The sequence below is a fragment of the Ipomoea triloba genome, chromosome 5, assembly GCF_003576645.1.
Source record: "Ipomoea triloba cultivar NCNSP0323 chromosome 5, ASM357664v1".
NCBI classification, from domain to species: Eukaryota; Viridiplantae; Streptophyta; class Magnoliopsida; order Solanales; family Convolvulaceae; genus Ipomoea; species Ipomoea triloba.
Window position 1 is genome coordinate 3565646 of NC_044920.1, and position 24556 is coordinate 3590201.

Sequence of the window (24556 nt, forward strand, 5' to 3'; positions counted from 1 at the left end):
TATATATATATATATATATATATATATATATGGTATAATCATAAATGGTATATTTAAATGTAGGGAATTTGAGTTCAAGCAATATAATAGTGTTTATTCATGACATTGGAATGTATGATATCATTCTACAAACCAACTCATAGTATAATATTTCAAATGTCATTGTCAAACCTGCACGACCTAACTATAAAGTTGTTGATCAAAAATACAACTACACTTGGACTTTAAAGGATAAGACCCTTGTCCAAATAATTGATAATGATAACACCCCATGAGCTCCAATTGAACAAAAGAGAATTAAGAAGATTTAGAGAAATTCAAACCAAAAGCAATATTTATTTAGACTATCGTTTTTAGACTAAGTATTTAGACTATCGATTTTATAAAGTTGCAAGCATTTATTTTATTGACAATTATAATGAATCTCCTATATTATCTTGCATTCATATACTTTGAATTACTTATTTAAATAAGCAAATTCGACATTCAATTACCTATGCATGAACTTCTCCTATATAATTTTGCATTGATATATTTTAAAATATTTATTTAAATATAAACATTGGGTATTAGCCCATTCGTGTAATGCGCGGGTAAAACTAGTCATTAATAATAAGGTTCTAATTAATGAAAATAAAAAGAGTGTGTTGGTGTAATTATGTTACAATTATAATAGTGATAGCTTATATATTATAATTATTTTCTTCTACATTTATAAATTATTTTTAATTTTACCTTTAGTTTTTTTCTTTCATTATAACTTTATATCACCATTAAATAACTCTATTTGCTTATACATTAACACATTGTACTTACTCTTTGTACACTTACAATTTAATAAATTAAAAAAAAAAAAAAAACAAACCATATCTTCTTTCTTTGATATATTTGTCAACAAATAAAATTGAATTACATATATATTGAAATTCAAAATGTTGGTTACAAGTAGTATCAATGCGGTGCAGGTACAAGATCTCTGTGTAGTCCTCCAATTCTTTACTTGGATACCTTGAGCACTCCATTGAAGGGCCTCCAAAACTCAAATGACTTGGTCTTCAAAGAAGAGCTTATATGTTTGTTCTTCGTTTGAAGGAACTTCGGATGCAAATGACTTGATCTTCAATAGAGGTTTGAACTCTTTCATTGCGGATGTTGAACTCCTCCTATCAGCTGCTCCTTTCAAATATGTTGGACTCTCGCTATTCGTCACTCCTTTCGAGGATATTTGACTCCTACTATCAACCCCTTCTTTCGGCGATGTTAGACTCCTGCTATCAGTAGCTCCTTTCAAAGATGGTGGACTATCGCTATATTTGACTCTTACTATCAACCCCTTCTTTCGGCGATGTTAGACTCCTGCTATCAGTAGCTCCTTTCAAAGATAGTGGATTATCGCTATCAATCGCTTCTTTCGGAGATGTCTATTCGTCACTCCTTTCGAGGATATTTGACTCCTACTATCAACCCCTTCTTTCGGCGATGTTAGACTCCTGCTATCAGTAGCTCCTTTCAAAGATGGTGGACTATCGCTATCAATCGCTTCTTTCGGAGATGTCTATTCGTCACTCCTTTCGAGGATATTTGACTCCTACTATCAACCCCTTCTTTCGGCGATGTTAGACTCCTGCTATCAGTAGCTCCTTTCAAAGATGGTGGACTATCGCTATCAATCGCTTCTTTCGGAGATGTTGAAATGCCACTATTTGCCGCTCCTTTTGGGGTAGTTGACTTCCCACTATCAACTGCTCATCTCGAAGAAGTTGGCCTCCCACTCTTGGTTTTTCCTATGAAGAAGTCACCTCCCGCTATCAAATGGGCCTCCCACTATTGGTTTTTCCTATGAAGAAGTAAACCTCCCGCTATCGAAGAAGTCGACCTCCCGCTATCGAAGCAGTCGACCTCCCGCTATCGAGTCGACCTCCCGCTATCGAAGCAGTCGACCTCCCGCTATCGAAGCAGTCGACCTCTATCGAAGCAGTCGACCTCCCGCTATCGAAGCAGTCGACCTCCCGCTATCGAGTCGACCTCCCGCTATCGAAGCAGTCGACCTCCCGCTATCGAAGCAGTCGACCTCTATCGAAGCAGTCGACCTCCCGCTATCGAAGCAGTCGACCTCCCGCTATCGAAGCAGTCGACCTCCCGCTATCGAAGCAGTCGACCTCCCGCTATCAGCTACTCTTTCTATCCCGCTATCAACTGCTCCTTTCAAAGATGGTGGACCCGCAACGTAGGTAGCCTTCCTTGGGACGGTAGGGGCCTTTTTGAGCCTTTAAATCATGCATCGAACGATTGACTCAGGTTCATGCGATATGCATTCCTAAGCTCCTTGTGCGGCTCCTAGTTAATGGTCCCTAGGTCTCTTGGCTAGCTTCATAACCAGCTAACGATGAAGACTTGGAACTAGCAGCTTGGGCATAGGACTTCTTGGACACCGAGCTTTTTACGCCATTCGGATTACTGGCAAAGTTGCTTGTTGAAGTAGATCGATAGTGAAGAGATAAGAGGCAGAGCTGTTCCACTGGGCATGCCAAAATCATTAAACACAAAAGTCGAAATTGTATATATATAACAAATTAAAATCGAGTTACAGTGTGTATATTTTAAAATGTTTCTTCACTAAACACTTCAAAGATTATATTGAAGGAGGTTTCAAACGGCTTGATCTTCAGCTAGGGATGTCAACTTCAAAATTAAAATTAATGTTAAGAAAGCACTCTGTAGGGCTTCAATATCTTTAAGGTGTCTTCAACTCTTCAAGTGTGATTCAAATAATGAAATGAGGGCTCTATTTATAGGGGAGAAAATGTAACTTCCAGTCCACACCAAACTCTTTTAATATTTATCCAATAAATAAATAATTATTTAAGATAAATACTAAGAGTTTATCCAAAACAAATCTTGCCATAATTGTATCCAAGTTCAAGATTTTATTATATTTAAATTTAATTATAATTATTTAAAATAAAATATAATAAATATAATTAATTTAATTATTTGACAAATATTTAGTCAAATTTTATACATATATATATATATATATATATATATATATATATGTATGTATAAAATTTGACTAAATATTTGTCAAATAATTAAATTAATTTTGTAAATAACATAGCCCAAATTAATTAAATTCATTGATGTACAAGTTTAAATAATATGCAGTCCCATATTATTAGCTACTTCAATCTTGTCAAAATTTCTATGCCTACAATACTAACTATTTTTATCGTCTTTATCTCTTTATAATTTTACTATTTTTTTTTCATTAGATATTTATTTAATTGCTAAATGTTTGAGATTTAACTATATATTTAAATCTAGTTTAAATAAGTTGTACAACTTTAAAAATTTTAAAAGTTACTCGTATTATAAAATATAAATTATGAAAGAAAGTTTAGTCCAATCATGAAAAGTGTCTTACACCAGTAGTTGTACCAACTATTTGTTTTCAAAAAAATCTGGAAGGAAAAAGAAAAAGACCCTTCGTATCCATATTAGCACATAAAATTTTCTTAAATTATAAATATATTTTAAAAATAAAGGTCAAATAAACTCTCCAAGTAATAATAATAAGGTAATTGAACCCTAATAAAAAAATCAATTAAACTTTTAAATTAAAACTTTCATTTAAAAAAATGCAATTACAACTTTTAACATGTTATCATCAGTAACTTGCTGACTAGACATGCAAACTCAACATTTAACATGCAAACTCCACAACTAACTACTAATAACCCTTTCAGGAAGCCTGTATTGAGCTTCTTGAAATGGTTAATTTTTATGTATGCAACTCATAGAAACTATATGAAATAAAAGGGACAAATAAGTGGCTCAAAAATAAATAAATCCATATAGTACAATAATGAAAAAAAAACATATTTTTCAGTTCATTGACTTCTCAAACAGTGATCAAAGCTAATAGAAGACAACATCTGTGATTTGTTTGAGTAATGTTGTATTCAAACTACATAAAACAGAAAAAAACAAAATTTACCAATCTCCTCCAAGATCAGCTTGCAGCTTGGTTTCCTTGTTCTGCTGCTTGTTTTTTGGGACAGGATGAAGAAAGGTGGCCCCGCTCCCCGCATTCATAACACGTCCGCCTCCTTATCTTTGCATTAAGCGCGTTCATTGCAGCAGTGTCCACCTGATTGCTTTGTGGTGTCTCGACCTGATTACTTTGTGGCGTGTCCACTGGAGTAATCTGCGGTGTGTCAACCCGAGTACTTTGTGGTGTGGCTTTTGAACCGTCAATAACGTTCTTTGCTTGAGTATCACTTTGGGTAGATCTTGATTTTGTTACCGCTCCCTTCTTTGCGACAGCGCAACTTATCCTAACAGGTCTTCCACAAACAATCGTCTGATCGAGTTTTAATGCTGTATTTAGAGACGGGCTATCGGCAAAATCAACGTGGGCATAACATTTGAATTCCCCCGTTTCCTTGTCTTCGCCAAATCGGATGGCTGTTATGTGGCAATCAGAGAAAAGCTTCCTCAAATCATCCTCGGTTATCTCCCACGACAAGTTTCCTGCATAGATCCTATTGTAACCCTCCACAACAGCCGGGGAGAAGTTTGATACTTTGTTTACTCCTTTGTTTACTCTAGATGAGTTGTGTGGTTTGATTTTCAGAAACAGTCCGCCCCTGCATCAAGTTTTAGCGTTTTTCAGCCATCAAAATGATAACGAGGCCGAGAGGTAAGTAATCATCAAGCTAATATGTAACTTACATGTCAGATCCATCAAGGGCTAAGGCTCTTTTAGCAGCTGCTTCAGTCTGTAAACACATTTTCGTTAATAGATAATCGACAACATTATGCAGGATATATACATTTCAATACTCGCTTTTTACAGGAAATAGTAAGAATCATTCACCCTCTATGAATTGGTATTTTCATATTATTTATTTTTATTTTTGATGACTAAGAATTTTTTGTTGAGTGCTTGATTGGAAGTTGGAACCCACGCCTTTCAGACCAGAACCTTAACGGGGCACCTTAGGCTAAATTGGTTTTCACTGATATTCCAAATAATTCTTGGCAAAGTAAAAATCGATTTCAATGTTACATGGGTAAAGAAATTTGTTCGTTACATGTTGATACAAAATTTGCTCAACGGAAATTCAAAATTCATGGCTTCTACCAGCAAAAGACAAATATTTAAGAATCAGCAGGCAAGACATATTTAATCATGTAAACGACTATAAATATTAGCTTGGTTTTGCTGTAAGGTAATGTTCATATAAAGAGACCTGGTTATCGTTAGCATATTCCAAGCTACCCATTTGCAGTTGAATACTTATTATTTGAAATACCGCTAAGCAGCACCTAAAAGCCAGTCGTACACCACAGAGGTTAACCAATAAGCCCAAGCCCGGAGATAAATTTTGTGTAAGACTCTTTCAGTATTTAAGACCAAGCAATGCTCTGCTGAAGACATGGTTTTTCGCGTGCATAAATACACAACCAAATGCAAAGAAGTGTTGAAGGGTTATCAATCGAATCTTTTATCTAAAGTTTTGATATGGCAAACATAATAACAAAGAATCCCAAAAGGCGCACATCCTACCTTGAAATTGATGATGGCAATGCCTCTGAACTTTCCAGTGTCTGGGAATGTCATACAATCAACTTCAGTAATGGTGCCACAGCCTTCAAAGAAACTCCTAATATCATCCTCGTTGGAGTAGTATGGGATGCCTCCAACATAAACTTTTGTAGAGATATCAGCGTTTTCTTTACTGCAACAACAACAGGAATCATATTTCATACAACGTAAACAAGCGGGAAATTGAACTTAGGCGCAACAATGCTAAGCAAGAAATCCACATGAATTATATTCCAATGAGTTAAAGAAAGGTAAATCGCCACATAATCCTTCATGTTTCCCAGGTTCAAATTTACATGCCCTTAACCAAGCACACCTCAAAGCAGGCCTGTTCAATCCCTCAGCTTCACTACAAAATGTAGACTGCCATTGCTTGAACTTATGCCACACACATACATTCTAAACTAGCATCATTTTACCAATCAAGACAGACTAGGATCTGGATTGGACTCAAGACACAATGTGCAAAGAATAACATCATCAGCATTACTTAGGCCTTTTCGAGTGACAAGGTAAACCTGCAACCACTACCCGAGAGTGTGCATTGGGTAAACTCCGCCTTGTGACACTAGCTGGCAAAGGATCACAACGAGATAAATCAATCTAGGCTGCCTATAGCTAACCGGTTCAAACTAAGAAGACCAATAGGCCTCTCCCGACTCCCGCTGAGAGTCGAATTTTTAATCTTGTGATTACCAAAATCAAGTCAATAGTCTGACCAACTTGGCTAAGGTTGTGCCCTTACCTAGGCCTTTTGTACTCAGAACAACAGGTAGCAAGAAAAAGAAGAAAAAAAAAAGGCTACTTTAACTCTAAGTCAAATCATATCTCAAAACAATAACTCAGCTCACACACAACCTGCTAGCAAAAGGTAAATTTGAATGATGAAGACAGTTAGAACATGTACCAATTTCATATACTATCCTAAAATCAAACCTCAAAGACAGTACAGTAACAAATTGGGTATTTCCATTTCATAATAACATACCATTCACTAGCCTGAATTGCCTGTGAAACTCCTTCTTCTCCATTCTTCACACCTTCCTTCAGTTCCTCATTTCCCTCCTCCTTTTCCCCTTTACTCTTCTTCTGCACCTTCTTCTTCTTCTTCTTCTTCTTCTTTGTCTTTTTCTCCACCGTCTTCACTTCCTGCCCACTCTCTAACCCATCGTTATCCCCCCTCTTTCTCTTCCTCTTATTCCTCTCCTCTGACCCACCTCCCTCTTTCTCCCCCTTCACATCTCCACTGCCACTGCCACTCTCTCCCCCAACCCCCGCAATACTAGCAGAAATTTCCAGTAAAGATTGCGCCTTTTCCCGTCGCTTTTCTCTCTTGGACAATTTGGGTTTCTGGGCCACAGATTTCAGAATGGTTTTGAGTGATTCCTCAGTTTTAGGATTTGGGTCTCCCCCTGAAACCTGTTGTTCTGCCAACAATTCGGCCTTCGCAGCCCTTAGCTTTTCCTTTAGCTTCTTGTTCGATAAAACCATTCTTCAATTTGAGTGATCTTCCTTCTTTGATACTGGGAATTTTAGGAGAGGTTTAGAACAACAGCAAAATCGTTGCAGAGGTAAAGGAGGGCGGAGAGCAAAACCCCACGAAAACCCCTACTCAACATAACGACGTCGTAATGTCTTTTTATCTTTTCTGAAGCATAAAATTGAAATCCACATTGTTTGACAAATATTATTAAGGGAATATTGCTAGTTTGGTCCCTGAGTTTTAACCAAGTTCCGACTCAATCCCTAAGATATGATCGTATTCGGGTTTAGTACCTCAATTATTTGCGAAGTAGGTTTAGTTCTTGATCATTAAATTTGACGGAAAATTAAAAAATATTTAAAATTTGAGGGGTAAAGTAGGAATTCACATTTTATTCTCTTTATTATATCAAAACCACTTTTACAACATTAATTTTCACTTCTTAGCCTCTTATTTTCAAATTCTTCAATTCTAAAAGTATTTCAATAATTTTAGTATGACTTGTTATGAACCTGATTCTCGTATAACAAAGTTAAGACTTACCACAAACAAAGAAACACTTGATTATTGTCTTCAGGCGTGTAAAACACATCATCCTAAAAGTTTATGATTTCTCTTACTAAACATTAAGGGTAATCAAACCATAACTTTTGAAATACAAGAAGATGTCAAATTTCTCAGGTTATTTTTATAACAAATTCACCAAGGGACTAACTTGAGATTTTTAGTACGTAAATTTCTTTCGTAAGCTCTGCAGTAACTTAATCAAGAATCGTATATCATGACAATATATGAAAATTATATTATATATATCCATCACCTCCTCTGTCTTTTTAAAAACCAAAGTAATGAATGAGGAACCTAATACTCAGTTATGAAAATTATAAAAACAATTATTGATTAAACTACTGCATACAAAATAATTATTTTTTACATACTAAAAATCTCAAGTTATTCCGTTGGTGAATTTCTCATAATAGCAACCTGAGAAATTTGACATCATTTTGTATCTCAAAAGTTCGAGTTTGATTACATTTGTTTCTTAGTAAAGAAAATCGAAAATTGTTAGGATAGTGTTTCACACTCCTGAAGACAATGATAAAGTATTTCTTTGTTTGTGCTAAGTCTTAAGTTTGTTATACGAGAGCTAGGTTCCTAATAAGTCATACTAAAATTATTGAAATGTTTTAGAATTGAAGAATCTTGAAATAAGAGGCTAAGAAGTAAAAAATAATGTTGTGAAAGCGGTTTTGATACAATAAAGAGAATAAAATGTGAATTTCCTACATTACCCCTCAAATTTTAATTTTTTTTTAAATTTTTCCGTCAAATTTAATGGTCAGCTACTAAACTCACCACTTTACAAATAACTAAGGGACTAAATTCAGATACAGTCATATCTTAGGACTGAGTCAGAACTTAGTTAAAACTCAGGGACTGAACTCGCAATTTTCCCTATTATTTATAGGCATATAGCTTATTTTTGAAATTTTAAATAATATTCTTTTTTTAAAAAAAATATTTTTTATATTTCTAGTGTTTTGGTTACAAGTTTTACTTCATTTTTCTGTTTTTCCATTTCTAGTTTTCGATTTTTCTAGTTTTCCTTCTCCATTTCACCAGTTTTCCATTCTTCATTTCTCAAGTTTTTCATTTCTCCAATTTTAAAATTTCAGTTTACAAATTCAATTTTTTAATAAAAAATCAATAAATTAATACTAAATGTGTAAAATTAATGAAAGTAAATAAAAATATATTACTAAATACATTGTACTTATTCCAATCATTACATACTTTAGTTGCAAAACAAGAGAATCATGATACGATCCCACATCGGCTCCACAAGAGATTGTGGAGTGGTACTTAAGTTGGGGCCAAACCTCCACTCATGAGCTAGCTTTTGTGGTGGAGTTAGGGTCTTGGCTTGAGTACCGTATCATTGGTGCTTTCATTGAGAGGCCGGAGTGTGGTGGGAAAGGGCTACTTGGAAGAGGGCTACCCGGTGCTTGATAAGGTTCAAAGGGAACCGAGAAGAGTCCGGAGTGAAAGCTATCCAGAGTGAAGCCATCCACTCTTCCGGTGCCGGCCTAGCGGAGGGGGCGACCTAGAAAAGGGCTACCTGGTGCTTGATAAGGTCCAGAGTGAAGCCATCCAAAGGGGAAAAGGGCTACTTGGTGCCGAGAAGAGTCCGGAGTGTGAGCCGTCTAGAGTAAGCCGCCGCGGACGCCGGCTTCTCAAGGGGTGGGCAATGATACGATCCCATATCGGCTCCACAAGAGATTGTGGAGTGGTACTTAAGTTGGGGCCAAACCTCCACTCATGAGCTAGCTTTTGTGGTGGAGTTAGGGTCTTGGCTTGAGTACCGTATCAAATCACTTATTACAATCCCCCCATATAACATTTGCTATGTCTTCTCGAACTTCATGCATAACATGTTGTTGAGACATATCTAATTCTATAGGGTCATTTCCACCACTACTTTCACTACTACTAGGCATTTCCATGTCTTCCCTTTCATATTCGGTAAATAATTGATCCATAGCATCATGCATCCGTACAAAATTGTGCATTGCACAACAAGCAAGAGGGATTTGGGCTTGTCTTCGCAACGGGTAACCATGAATGTATTTAAGAATTGGGAACCTTGCTTTTAGTAACCCAAAACACCTCTCTATGACATTACGCAAGGACGAGTGTCGGTAGTTGAATAGAGCTTGCTTATTCCGTATTCGTCCTCGTTCACAGAATTCATTTAAGTGATAGCTCTCCCTACAATAAGATGCCAAAAACCCGGGAGTATTTGGATAACCGGCATCGACAACATAGTAATAACCTATATAAATTTTATGCACATCAAGGTTTTAAAAGGCTAAGGCATGCCTCGAGGCGTTTTGTAATCTGAGGTGAGGCGTAAGCCTCAGATTTTACACAGAATATATTAATAATATGTAGCCTAGTAATCTGTTACCTATAAGCAATATTCATAAGTCTATGGCAAAGAAACACATAACAATTCATCATTAAAAGTCTTAAGAAAACACACCAACCATAATATAAGTCTAAAGTAAACACATAACAATCCATCATAAACAACCAAACACATCATAAATGATAAATCACAATGAAACTTCATCTGAAAATTCATTGTATTCTCTAGCCTCATCATCCTTATTTCCACTTCCACCATGATGATCAATATCTTCCCATTCATCTTCATCTTCATCAATTAGCCTCAACTTTTCCTTTCCCTTACTAGCACTAGCACTAGCACTAGCACTAGCACTAGCATTCTTGCTTAAGGATGCAATTGGCTGAGTTGCTTGTGATGGCTCTCCCTCAAAAACATCAACATCAAAGTCACTGCACTTGGATGTGGATCATCTTCATCATTTTCACCCTCAAGCAATTCATCATCCGATGGCAACTCATCATTCAACAAGCTATCTTCCTCATTTGCTAAGGATTTCAACCTTCAACTTCTTGTTGTATAGAATATAAACCAAAGCATTCATCCTTGTAGTGGTCAACTGATTTCTTCTTTTAGTGTGCACTTGATTGAATGCACTCTAATTGCGCTCGCATCCAGATGAAGAACAAGTGAGGCCTAGCACTTTAACTGCAAACTTTTGAAGCTCGGGAGTCCCATCTCCATATTGAGTCCACCATTCAACTAAAAAGTAATAATATTAACTATAATTAAGTAACATTCATATTTAAGTAAGGATTTAAACTTTATATTACCAGGAGTTCTTTTGTGGACAGTGCTCTTAGCTTGACTCAAGCCAAAAAATCCTTCTCGACTGTGGAAAGCATTACATTGTAGGTCCGCTTTCTCCATGTCATCTCTATTGGGTATGAGCTTGTCTAAGTAATGGAATAAGCCAAACTTGATCTCTAGATGTGTAGAAAAATCAGGAGAATAATGGCAACGGGGATTTAGATAGTAAGCAGCTGCATGCAAATGTCGGTGCATTTGAAAATCCCATTTGTCATAAATGATCTCCCATATCTCCTTGTAATCTTTTTCTTCTCCACTCAAGTTTTTTGCTATCTTTTCTTTAGCCTCATCTATAGCATTATAAAGAAAACCCATAGCAGGCTCTTTGTCTCCATATACTAGCCTCAACACTTCAACCAATGGTTTTGTGGTCTTGATAGCATAAATCAAACTAGGCCAAAAGTTGTTATCCTTCAAAATTATTTTTTCTAACTTCCTTCCCATCAGCTTTGCTTGCATAACTACTGTTTGTCCACTTTTCAGAAGTGAACATAGCTTCCAATGGTTGCCTCACTTGATAAATGCTTTGCATCGTCAAATATGCAGGCAAATCTAGTGGCAGCCGGCCTAATAAGCTCTCTATTCGTGAATTGCCTCATCAAGCTCAAGACCCAAGAGTGATTATAAATGTAGTTGCTCACTTTCTTTGCCTTGATCAAAGCATTTTTGTGTTGTGACAACTCTCCAATCTTCTCTAGCATTAAATCAAGACAATGTGCAACACATGGAGTCCAGTATAAATGCTTTCTCTTCTCCATAAGCATTAACCCCGCTTTATCAGTGATCAATTGAACCACAAGTTCTTCTCCAACTTCCTCAACAACTTCATCAAGGAACTGAAACAACAATTTAGCATCCTTAACATGTTCAGAAACATAAACACATTTAAGAAATACTGTGCCACTAGGATTATTAACAAGGAAATTGATTAGACTCCGATGTCTAACATCTTGCCAACCATCAGACATGATTGAAACTCGAATTAATGGTCATGTACTCTTAATGTCATTAACAAATTCTTCGGTTGTCTTAAATTCTTCCTTTAAAATCCAAGTCCTAAGCTCGTACATGCTAGGAGGCTTAAATCCCCGACCATATGCACCAACTGACCGAAGCATGCTCACAAATGAAGGACTCCTTGCCACATTGAACGATATTGCATTTTCATAGAAAAACCTCCCAACATCTAAACAAACTTGTTTACGTAATTCCTTTGCATTTTGAGGTGATATGATAGTGGTTGTTTCATCACCACTAGCATTCCCTTTCACCATATCGGATACCTCTATTAGAAATTGAACAACCAGAAGCAACCTTGTCTTCATGCTCACCTTCCCTCCCACTTCCAAAATATGAAACAACTTCAACACATTGCTCAAACTCCATTTGTGCTAAGTTCTTTCTATTTGCCAATTTGTTCAAAATATCAACATATTCTCGCTTAATTTCTTCGAGTACTTTAACCACGGTGCAACATTTTTATTTGTCCCGGCAAGAAGATGTTTAAACCTTGACACCCCTCCTGTGATAGTTTTTTTTACAATAATTGCATATGACATATTTGTAAGGCTTCTTTACTCTACCTTCATGAACCAATTCAACACAATGTTTCCAAGCCGGATCTTTCACTACACCACTTTTTGCACTACTACTCTTGTTCACCATTGTTAAAAATAATCAACTTACAAATAATTAATATTAATTTAATATTTAAACAACTAAGCTAATCACTAATGAAAACTAATAAGGACTAACTTTTAAAAAAATTAAAAAAAAAACAAATTTTTGTTCACTAGCAGAGTGGTGGCAGTGTGGCACACTGCCACTACCACAGTAGTATATTATATATACACTAATACACACATACATCATAAATTATTTTGAAGATACAACAGCCACCGTGTGTTTATATTATATATAACAATACACATATTCGTGGAGGTCGCCGGAGGTTCGCAGAGCCGTGGAGGTCGCCGGAAGGTCTTCGCACAACCGCACTGTTCACGGACGCTAGCTTGGTTCGTAGAGGCTGAGTCTCGAGGGCTTTGGTTTTTTTATTTTAATGTGTTTTAGATAATTATTTTGAACCAACTTAGGGTTGGATATAGTGAATATAATTCCTATTTGGATTGGGTTTTGTTTGATTGGGCTTTAACAAAGAAATTGGACTATGAAAGGGTTGGGAAATGGGCTTATCGCCTCAGACTTACGCCTCATACGGCTGAGGCGGATGCCTCTTACCTTGCGTAAGACGCGTGCGCCTCATGGCCTTTGCCATACGCCTCGGACCGAGGCGTGCCTTGCCAGCGCCTTTTTAAACCTTGATGCACATAATTAATAACCTATTTATAATTTTCAACAAAGTAATTTACTCATTTCGTTTATAAAAAAAAAAAAAAAAGATGATCAAGAAGAGAACAATATCATACCTTGGGGAAGGCATAGGAAATCCATGTTCAGGTTTTGTTATTGCATTTACAAATATGCGATAATCATTGGCGCTTCACTCCCATCCTGCGAGTACGTAAGTAAACATCATGTAATGTGAACAAACAGCTATGACATTTTGAGTCACCATTGAGCCTTTCGACCAGGATATATCTTTTGTTTTTATGTTGGTGCCCAAGCTGCCACATGTGTTCCATCAATGGCGCCTATACATTTCTACAATAAAGATTGTAATAATATTAACAACAATAACAATAATAATAATAATGATACCTCGAAATAAGGATACCATTTTAGATTTCGCAAGATTTCTGGTTGAACAGGTCCTCTATTTTGTGGCTTAATTATATCATTCCCTAATCTTACAAGCGCTCGTATCGTGATCTTCACACATTTATGAACAGTTGCAGTTGAATGTCGAAACCTTTCAGCTACAATACGTTGTGTGCATGCTTGGCATAAAACATTAAGTCCAATAGCCAATTGTTATTCTGCACTAACATTTCTTGTATCCTTTAACACTTTCATTTTCTTCAACCTCTTACATAGAAGAAAAGAATACATGTAGTTTCACCTTTAATTGTTCATAGCATCTTGTAGGGTGTCCAAATAATAATTCTTCCATGAGTGCAGAATTCCTAAACTTGAAGAAACTTTCTCAAACTACATCATCCGCTTCAGCCTTATTTGTTTCAGCATTGAATGTTACTCCAATATGGTTTAACACCTCTAAGAAGCGTCTATGTAAATCCTTGCATCTGTTATACTTTCCACACAATTGAATACCGGTATAAACACATCCTGTTTTGTCTTTAAGCTCTTGACTCATTTCATTCCAGGAAGAGGACTTAAAAACAGGTTGTCCATTAGGATGCTGTTTGATCCTATCGTATACAATATCAAGAAAAACGACAAGGGTACTATCCAACCACTTTGCATCTTCGTTATGCGTATTCCGTATGTTACTCATATACAATTTTCATTAACTTTTCAACTAATATTCACAAAAATTAGACATACAAAATGGAACTACAAAATGAGATCATTCTCTGCAATCAAAACCTCATTTGAGGTTTTGATTTTAGAACCTCAACAGAACCTAAAAAAAGGTTCTAAAATCAGAACCTCAAAATGTGGTTCTAATTTTAGAACCACATTTTGAGGTTCTGCAATCAGAACTCATTTTGAGGTTCTGATCTGCATCAGAACCTCAAAACGAGGTTCTAAATCAAAACCTCATTTGAGGTTCTGCTATTAAAATCACAAGCTGAATCTCAAAATGGGTTCTAATATCATAACTAATTTTGTCCAAAATATTAATTACTTGTTCAACAGAAAAATGATGTATCAAAATCAAATTTCACAATTAAAGCTTTACAAAAATGAGATATGATTCATCAAATTAAATAAAATAGGTTGAGATAATTACTTGTGGACTTGAACAAGATCTTACGAAAGATTTTGGAGAGTCCGTGTTGAATTTTTGAGATGAAATGTTCACCGGAAAATGTAGGCTCGCCGGAGTAATGTGTGGCTTGACGGAGTGCTGCTACGTTCTTCTTTGTTGTACATGAAAGAAGGCTTATGAAAAGAAAGAAGGGGAGATGGAGAGAAAGGGCAGCGATAGAGAAGAGAGTGGCGATGGAGAGAAGGAGCAATGAAAGAAATGACATAATCCTAAAGAAGCAAAAAAATGTGTTTAGCTTGACTCGAACCGGAGACCTTTGTTAAAAAAAATAGAATCCACACGCTTATGTCCATTCCTCCATTTAGAGAGAGCTAATTTCCATCTCTCCAATTTTGTATAAGATTTGGAGAAATGGAGTGGAGAATGGATTTGGAAAAATGAACTTAGTAAACAACTTCTCCATTTTTCCTTTTTTCACTTCTTCATTACTCCATTTTTTTTTTTGAAAAATTCTTCATTTTTCCAAGTTAGTAAACGACCCCTTTATCTTTTTATTTAATTAATTTTCTAAAAATTTATGCTATCGGGTAATAGTGGTAGTGATGCAGGATGTGAATGTGACAGTGAGAGAAACATCATGACAATATAATTTTAGTGGCAATAGTAGATCAATTTTTTCGATACATTAGATATCCTACTGCTCCCTTCCCCACCCCCACCCCCACCCCGCCTTCCTACATGTGCACTATGCATACAAAGAGTTTTCATCTCTTCTGATTACTAGAGCAAGACTTTTAGGTAATTGGTCAAACAAACTGAACTAACCCTGGAAAGTAATGGTGGATCAATTTATTTTTTGAACAAATTTAGTGTTATAACAAATTTATAATAATTTAAAATTTAAAGGACAAAAAAAGTCAAATAAACTCTCAAACTATAAGAAAAACATCAATAAGGCTCCTAAATTTTTTTTTAAGTTAACATTAGACACATCAACTCATTAAATTAAAATAATTAGGTTCATAGCTACTTTCTCAATCTACTGAAGCACAAAGAGTCAACAATTGCCTCCACTAAGGCTCAAACCCACTCTCATCATTCATGTGTGAGTGTAAACCAGGACACCGAGTGCCACTAGTTATGAAGGATTAACTGGTTAAAATGCACTTACATAGTTACCTGGCATGTAGATGTGATATTTAAGGGAGTTAAGGCTAAAGTCGCATCTTTGTGCAAATAAATAAAATTATAAAAAAAACAAAAAACAAAAAACAAAAAACAAAAAACAAAAAAAAAAGAGCAATGGCTTTGCATGGCCTTTCTGTCATCTAGATTCTAGACAGAAAAGTTCGTTGGTGCCAAAATTGAAGAAATGGGATGCTTGATTGGAAAAAAAAACACTCTACTATACATGTCAACGTTAAATATGACGCTATATCACATTTAACTGGTGTATACATGGAGTTTAAAGCTAATTGACTTAATTGCATATGACAGACTTATCAACTTAATTGCATTAATTAACAAGTGTCTACTTAAAATATTTTATAATTTAACAATCTAATTATTATTTTACGTATAGTTATAGACTTATTCTTTATTACTAGTTATCACTCGCGCGTTGAGCGATTAAATCAATGTCCAATGTCATTATCAAATACTATTGATTGAACACGAGTTCCTTGCATTTAGATATAGCATTTACAATGATGTTGGTGGTGAATGAGAGTATCTTCATAATAATAATAATACTAATAATGATAAAAAATAAAATAAAATAATAATAATAATATAATAATAATAATAAAAAGGGAGAAATTTTTTATTATTTACTTACTATTTCATCCTCGAGTACGGTGAGAATATACTTTTTCTCAGGCGTTCCAATAGCGTTTTTTTGTTCGTTTTCCTTAATGACATGAACTGTACAACTCCAACCCACGGTTTGTGTGTCAATATCAATTAACTTTACTGCATTTGTCATGACTTATATCCTTGTACCATGGGAAATATGTTCATAAAGGATGTTATGAAATAATATAATGGGAACCACAACATAAATTCAAAAACCATAGATTAGGGAGTTAAGATTAACTAGAATGTGTAGATTATATAGGAATATAATGAGAACCACAATATTACATACAAGGATACAAGTATAGATGAACAGATTATACAATAGATATATTTACATAACGATATTGAAGTTATACTAATTAATGAGTATACTATCATTGATTTTTTTTAAAACTGTAATCATTATGAGTACAAATACAAATAATAAAATTAGCATGATAATATTTTGACAATCATACCTATAGAATGTTAAGTAGATGGTTTGTTGTAAAATATGTTAAATTTAGTTTTGGGTGAATACAAGTGAGAAGGGGAGGGGCTTATATACTATTGTTTTGGGTATAATAATTGTTTAGTTAGGAATCTATACAAAATTGCATTATAGAATCCTATTAAGACTTCAATATTCTAATTTTAAGTTAGAAATTTATACAGAATTGTATTATAGAATATTTCCAATTTGTTTGAAAACTGCAATAAAGAAACAAATTGCCTAAAGAATTTAGTGTTAAACACTTAAACTTCTTTTATATTTAACAGAAAGATTTTGGTAAAAATATAAATGATTAGGATATATTAGGAATTTAATTGGAGGTTACACAATAAGGAGAACACAAAGTACAATATGTTATAGCAAACTATTACACCAAACATTTTTTTAGTTCCAGTTAGGGGTCTAACAATATTGACTCTTAATATAAGTGTAGACGTAGATTTGTATCTCGATTTTTATTTTCATTTTAAACAAATTATTTGTATCTCGACAGATAGTCGAAATAGGGAAAACGCCGGCCTAAAAGGGAAAACAATTATATTATATTATGCTTTTATTTTACTCAAAAAGTTCAATACATCGCTGGAAACCTTGTTGGAACAAACATTGGTTTTATCTTCCTATTTTGGAAACAAACCTCAATGTTTCTTCGTAAACGACACAATGAATGTTTGAGTTATGGGGAAATTTGAGAATGCAATAATTAACATACTCACCATCAACCTAACTACTTGCCGTTTACACAAAGTTTACACTTTACAATAATATTCAATTCCTTTCGAATTGATTTATTTTGTTCTAAGTGAGCTAAATGGTGTTTTATTTGTTTAATTTGTTTTTCTTTTTCTTTTTTGACTTGATAGAATTAGTGATCGAATTGTAATTGTATCATGAATATATTACATGTAATTTTATTTTGGATAACAGTAAAGAAAGTTTGTTTAATATATAATTGCACAAGTGTGATCGACTAAAGTGTTATGTTAAGTCAAATTGATTACAATATTCTTTGGTCACGGTTAGTTATTTATTGAGGTCACTTTAATACTTGAAGTTAAACAATCTTAATGAAGAGAAGCGGGCCTAGCACTTTGAGTTCAATTTGATTAAGTGGAGATCAACTTAATTGTACAATATTACAGAAGACTACATGTTTATTGTGACTCAAGTGGAGATGTAGGGCAAGCTCGTGTAGTCCGCCTTTTGGTGGGCCTCTAAATTCTCAACCCACCCCCACCTTTTTAGGTGGCATTGAGAACTGACTTGACAAGCTAAGGGCATTTTAATAACTCTACTGATTAATTAATCGAATTTTCTGATCCTTGATTTCTTGATTTTAACATATTCTAAGTATTGTTTTTGTAGGTGATTAGTAACTCGTTATCAACAATTTATCAATAATAGAAACAATTTAGTTAATTGGCCACTGTAAAGATTATGCACGAATAAGTATTAAGATTTCTTATTTAAAAGCGACTCTTTCAAAGATGTTTATTGCATACATATGAATTCGAACCAACAAGTATATAACATAGTTGAACCAGTAAATATTAAGTCAAAGTTATTTTTTTTAGGGAAAATGGCACTTTTACCCCCTATGTTATGTGCATATAGCACTTTTTTTCCCCTGTGTTATTAAAGTGGCAATTTTTACCCCTGAAATGTTAAATTGACATTGTTACCCTTAAAAATAATTATTTCATTTATTATTCTTCTCCAACAAATTATTACTTATATGTATGGATGATCACGATTCGGTTCGAACCTAACCAAACACTGTAGCAATCATACCAAAATAGTATGGAGGTTCTGGTTACGATTCAAAACCGAAAAAAAATAAAATTAAATAATTGTTGAACCGTGAATCAGAATTTAACCACAGTCATATATAGTGAAAATGATCAAACACTTAAACCGTAAATCGGAATTTAACCACAGTCATATATAGTGAAAATGATCAAACACTTATTTTGATAAATCGGTACGGTTCGGTTCCAATTTCAATTTTGAATCGCCAATCAAAACTTATTTATTTATTTATTTATTTATTTTTATAATTTTATTTCTTATTTAAAAATAGTCTAAATTCAACAATTATTTTATTTTATTTTATTTTTTCGGTTCTGAATCGTAACCATAATCGTCTATACTATTTAAGTTCAAATTTGTTACAGTGTTCGATTAGGTTACTGTGATCTTCCATACATATTAGTAATAATTGGTTGGAGAATAAAAATAAATGTAATAGTTATTTTTAAGTGCAAAAATGTCAATTTAACATTACAGGGGAAAACTACCACTTTTAAAATAACTCAGGGGGAAAACAACCACTTTAATAACACATGAGGGAAAAGTGCTATAAGCACATAACATAGGGGGTAAAAGTGCTATTTTTTCTTTTTTTATATATATATGGAGCATTTAAAATTGTCACATAGGGCTTACCAAAAATGTTGAATTCACTGTCTTCTTGTTGATGTTTCACTTTTGAGTTTTTCAGAAAAATGGAAATGAAAGCTGCTTTTTAGTTTCTTGACTTGGTATTATTATAACACAAGTCAATTTGTCTTTTTGTTAAACAAGAAAAAAAAAAAAAAAAAACAATAATCCAATTTTAAACTTTATATGGTCCTACCTCAAGAACCCTTATTGATTAAGGTTTTAGCGAAGATGGGCAAAAAGATGAATAAGAAAAACAAGAGTCACAGTCATAGGCAGCATGTCCTGCAGGATGATGATGGCAGAAGACATGGCTGCAACTATCATATTCTGCCTCATCTAAGGTAATCAAAATCCTATAATGTTTCTTTTTTGTCTGGTTAAATCTTCGTATTTGTTAAGATTTTGACTTTTTTTTTTGTTTTTTGAAAGCAGTGATTATCTTTCAGATGAAGAAGCAAAAGAAGATTTCATCAGCAATTTGGCAGATGACATCCTCAGTGAGATCCTGTCTCTGATTCCCCTGGATTCTGCAGTGAAAACTGCAGCTCTGTCGACCCGGTGGAGCGATTTTTGGGGCAAAACATTAACCTTAAATGGATCAAAAGAAGGGATGTTTTGTGCTGTTGGGGATTTAGTCTCCAACTTTGATGTTGAATGTCCCTTCAAGCATCCTAGGAAGCTTCAGTACAGCTATGGCAGCAGCGGCGGCCTTGTCCTCGTGGCTTCCCTCGGGTTGAAAGCCAATCTCCACCTCGATTTCTCCAAAGGGAAACTAGATTTCCCAAGAGATTTTGGCTGGCACCTAATACTGAACACCACCACTTCTCATCTGCATCACTCTCCACAATATTCGATCAGGAATCTCGATTTAACATCTGTGAACTACCTGACAAGTGATGCGGTTTCCTGTGTTGCATCGAACTTGGGGTTCATCGAGAGCCTAACCATCCGAAAGTGCGAGGGGCTGAGGTCTTTGAGGCTCGAGGCTGCCTCAAGGCTGCAGAATTTGACAGTTATTGATTGTTCCCGCCTGAAATCTCTCGCTATTGAGGCTTATGAGCTGCAGACGTTTCGCTTCAGAGGTCCCCTCTGCTGGTTTTCGCTCGAGGGTGTGGAGTCGTTGGAGGATGTTAAGCTGGAATGCCGAGAAGGCCCGGGCTTTGGTCACTTCAAGTACCAGGACTACAATGCCCTTTTGCTGGCAATGAGAGATGTCAAGATTCTGACACTGAGTGGATGGATCTTTAAGGTTATTTTTATATATTGTCTTCCTATGACAATCCTTAAAATGGTTGTTGTTTAGACAATATTCTGAGCTGAGTAAAATGAATTTTTGCAGGAAATTATGATGCCATGGCTGTGCAATGGGCATGAGAATTTCAGGTTCACCAAGCTGAAAGAGCTGTGGTGGATCGATAGCTCGGAACAAAACATCGAAGCAGCAATAATGTCATTTCTGCAGTTTTCCCCTTCATTGCAGAGGCTTTTTATAACTGTAATCTATATACTATATTGAATCCATCCTACAATTTTACTTTCTTTTATGGTATTTTGCTAACAGCATCCATATTTCTGCAGATTGATCCTTCAAGCTTCAACGCGGAGCCAAGCAGAATGGCTAGCTGCTGCAACAAAGAAAGAAAGCAGGCGAAATTGCGCCATCTGAAACTGGTTAAGCTGGAAGGGTTTGCAGATGGTGAGGAGAGGATCATTTCGTTGAGGGAACGCTTGGTTAAGGGGTTCAACGTGGAGCCCCGGATGGTGATAGCGACGAAAGGAAGCCACCCGAGGTGCCTGATAAGGATCCCGAGACACAAAGGCAGAGGAAACCCAAACAATGGAGCATCCAAGAAGGCCTCCTACAAGTTTGTGGAAGAAATTGAGGACAATGCAGGTTTATGTTCCCCCCACCTTCATATGTTGTAGACACACCATTTTTTCTTTAGCCTTTTTTGAAATTTCCTTAACTTAAATGATGGAAAAGAATGACAGATATCACTGAGGTTTATACCCCCTTTTTCGAGTGATAAGAGAAACTCGCAATGTAGCCATTACCTTATAGTATGCACAGGTAAACCAGTCTTGTGACCTCAGTCGATAAAGAACCACAATGAGGTATACCAGCCTAAGTTGCTTATAGCTAGCTGGCCCAAACTAAAAAGGCCAATAATCCGTGTGAGTCGAACTTATAACTTTGTAGTTACCAAGTCACCAGCTTAACCAATTTGGTTAGGGCGGGTTCGCCAAACTAAATATTCTCTTTGATGAGGCTTAGAGTAAAGTGAAGTTGTTACTAATTACTAATTTACTATCTCATCTGTTTACCTATTGATCAATGGATCTAAACCTTGTAATTTGCTAAATCTGACTATGAAACAGAAACAGACATTCAATCAATCATTAACTACCAAAACAAGATACAGAACATTCTGGGAAAGGAGAAACACTAAAAAAAAAAAAAACAAGATTACAAATCCAACAAGAACAGTTCAAAGTGCTAAAACAGCAGATCAAAAACCCACCAAATAATGTATAATAAACACTTTCTTACCCTCCACCAAACTTCATGTCCCATATAAAATGAGGGAACCAAATTTCTCAATAGTCTGTGACTGGGAGCTGTTCATGAGGGTGGCCTCCAATGAAGATGTTGTCATAGACAAGAGCGGCAATGGCGGCGCCGACGAAGGGGCCGAGCCAGTAAACCCAGTGGTGGGTCCATGTCCAGCTGACCACCGCAGGCCCGAAGGCCACCGCGGGGTTCATGGAGGCGCCGTCGAAGGCCCCGCCGGCTAAGATGTTGGCGCCCACGATGAAACCGATGGCAATGGGCGCAATGATTCCCAAATCTCCCTTCTTTGGATCCACGGCCGTGGCGTACACCGTGTAGACCAGCCCGAATGTCATCACGATCTCGAACGTCACCGCGTTCCAGGTCGTTATACCGGTTGAGAGTCCAAATCCCGAGGTTTCCTGCAATCAAAATGGCAAATTTTTTCAGATTTTCAGGGAGTTTAAGGATGTTTTGAGCCTGTTTTTTGATTTGCGGGGCCATGTACTAATAACTAAGTGAGGCTCTATCAAAGTATAAATAAATTAAGAATTTCAAAAAAATTGCAAAGAGAAAAACACAAAAAAAAAAAAAACTTAATTTTGAGTCAATATAATCAGAAATACATATACTACCTATTAGGTTAGGGCTGGACTAGGGCCCCCCAAACCTGTGAGGTTGCACATCTTGCACGCCCTAAAATCCGGCCCTGGTTTTGAGACTATAGGGGAGCATTCCAGCCAATTACTATGTAGTGTGACGACAGCTTTATCAAGATATAACCAGCATTGATTCTTTAAAATGAAAAACATTAAGAAAATATAACAGATATTACCTTGTAAATAATCATTAGTATTTCAGATTAATTGTGAAACTGCACAACTCAGTAACAGCAATTGCACAACCACGCATTACAAGTTGCATAATCCAAAGTTCAAATTAATTACGAAGCTCTCATCCTGTCTCTTAATCAGGTAGTAAGAGTTGCACAATTCAATATTACTGATTGTATAAGATAGTTCTCATAAAAAGAATAGTTCTTATTTGATCTGACTATATATATATATATATATATATATATATATATATATATTGGGAGGGTTTTGAGTTATATATTTTTTTACCATTCCGCCGGTGGCGTAGTTGAGGAGGAGGCAGGCGACGACGGAACCGAGGAGTTGGGCGATCCAGTACAGTATGCTCCTTAAAAGTGTGATGTGTCCTCCGATGAAGGCTCCAAATGTCACCGCGGGATTCACGTGGCCGCCGGAGATGTTGGCGCCGACTGAAACCGCCACAAAGAGCGCCATTGCGTGGGATAGCGCCGCCGCTATTAGCCCGGAAGGCGTCGAAGCTCCGCCGTCGGTTAGCTTAGCTGCAATCAATTAACCCATCCATTATCCATCACTCCATACAAATTTGATTTAAACAAATTTAATTCCTTAATTGGCCATTATATTTCACTTTTAGACTTTTAGACTTTTAGTCATTGATGTTATATAATTATCAAACACCATTAATAAACTCTTTTCTCTATATTATTTTGATCATTTAAAATCAACAGGCTAAATTTATTTAAATTAACTTACTGTGATTAAATTTTCAAAAATAAAACAATTCAGATGACAAAAGTGTCGTTTTCCCTATTTAATAAATTACAATTTCATGAAAAATTCTCAACGGCATTGAAGAGAAAAACTTACTGAAAGCCATGCCGGAGCCTTGTCCGGCGAAAACAAAAATGACCATGGAGAAGAACTCGGCGAACGCGGCCCTGAGGGCGTCGGGGTGAGCGGCCTCGCCGGGGTTGCCGATGGCGATCCGGTGAATCGGCATTGTCGAATTTTCCGGTGGAGTTTAAGATTCAGATGGAGCTGAGTGGTTATATATTTTTGGTTGAGCAAATGGCGCACTCTTGGTTGAAGAACGAAGAGGGAGCAACTGTATTTATACACCTGAAATAACGGCCAAGAACCGGTAAAATGGGTTGCCGGTAAAACAGGGGGATGGGGCCCTGTACTTAAGCGCCACCTGTCGGTGTCTGGTACAGCTATGGAAGCCGGCTATGATTTCTTACAGTGGAGATTTCAACAACTCCCTATATAATTGGATTAATTGGTTATCAATCATCATTGGGTTTGATAGCCGACCAAGTTATATGCTGGCCCCACGCTCATTCCATTCCATTATTGGGTTAGAAAATTATATATGTACTCTCATGGAGCATAACTCTTATAACATGTATAAATTTTATTGGATAAATAAAAGTAAATGAATAAAAACAGTGGCTCACTTCGTTGTTTAATTGAATCAAATGATGTTAGCTCAGCAGTGAGTAGAAAGTAGGAGTATATGTAATATTACTCGTTCTTAGTTTTCTTAATTTCAATTTCAGTGTTTTTTTTTTAACTTAGATAATTTCAATATCTCTCCAATCTCTATCTAAAATATGATAAAATATGATATTAGTCCTTAATGATGAAAC

General features: G+C 35.7%; 4 protein-coding genes across 4 annotated transcripts; 1 reads left to right on the forward strand and 3 right to left on the reverse strand.

Annotated features, from left to right (window-relative positions):
* Positions 1–3830: 3830 nt before the first annotated feature.
* Positions 3831–7206, reverse strand: LOC116019224 (nucleolin 1). Its single transcript, XM_031259370.1, has 4 exons — positions 6600–7206; positions 5573–5744; positions 4735–4781; positions 3831–4649 (listed from the first exon to the last, which is right to left on the reverse strand). The coding sequence occupies exons 1-4, from the start codon at positions 7100–7102 to the stop codon at positions 4013–4015; spliced, it is 1359 nt and encodes a 452-aa protein (XP_031115230.1). The 5' UTR covers positions 7103–7206; the 3' UTR covers positions 3831–4012.
* A 3004-nt stretch (positions 7207–10210) lies between these two features.
* On the reverse strand, positions 10211–11331 carry LOC116019683. Its single transcript, XM_031259973.1, has 3 exons — positions 10836–11331; positions 10706–10764; positions 10211–10459 (listed from the first exon to the last, which is right to left on the reverse strand). Exons 1-3 carry the CDS (start codon positions 11329–11331, stop codon positions 10211–10213), a joined length of 804 nt encoding a protein of 267 aa, XP_031115833.1.
* Positions 11332–19716: 8385 nt separating this feature from the next.
* LOC116018942 (F-box protein At2g39490) lies at positions 19717–21691 on the forward strand. The gene is made up of 4 exons (XM_031258997.1): positions 19717–19861; positions 19953–20769; positions 20860–21015; positions 21099–21691. The coding sequence occupies exons 1-4, from the start codon at positions 19749–19751 to the stop codon at positions 21444–21446; spliced, it is 1434 nt and encodes a 477-aa protein (XP_031114857.1). The 5' UTR covers positions 19717–19748; the 3' UTR covers positions 21447–21691.
* A 200-nt stretch (positions 21692–21891) lies between these two features.
* LOC116018943 (aquaporin TIP1-3-like) lies at positions 21892–23983 on the reverse strand. The gene is made up of 3 exons (XM_031258998.1): positions 23775–23983; positions 23196–23446; positions 21892–22493 (listed from the first exon to the last, which is right to left on the reverse strand). The coding sequence occupies exons 1-3, from the start codon at positions 23905–23907 to the stop codon at positions 22119–22121; spliced, it is 759 nt and encodes a 252-aa protein (XP_031114858.1). The 5' UTR covers positions 23908–23983; the 3' UTR covers positions 21892–22118.
* Positions 23984–24556: the final 573 nt, after the last annotated feature.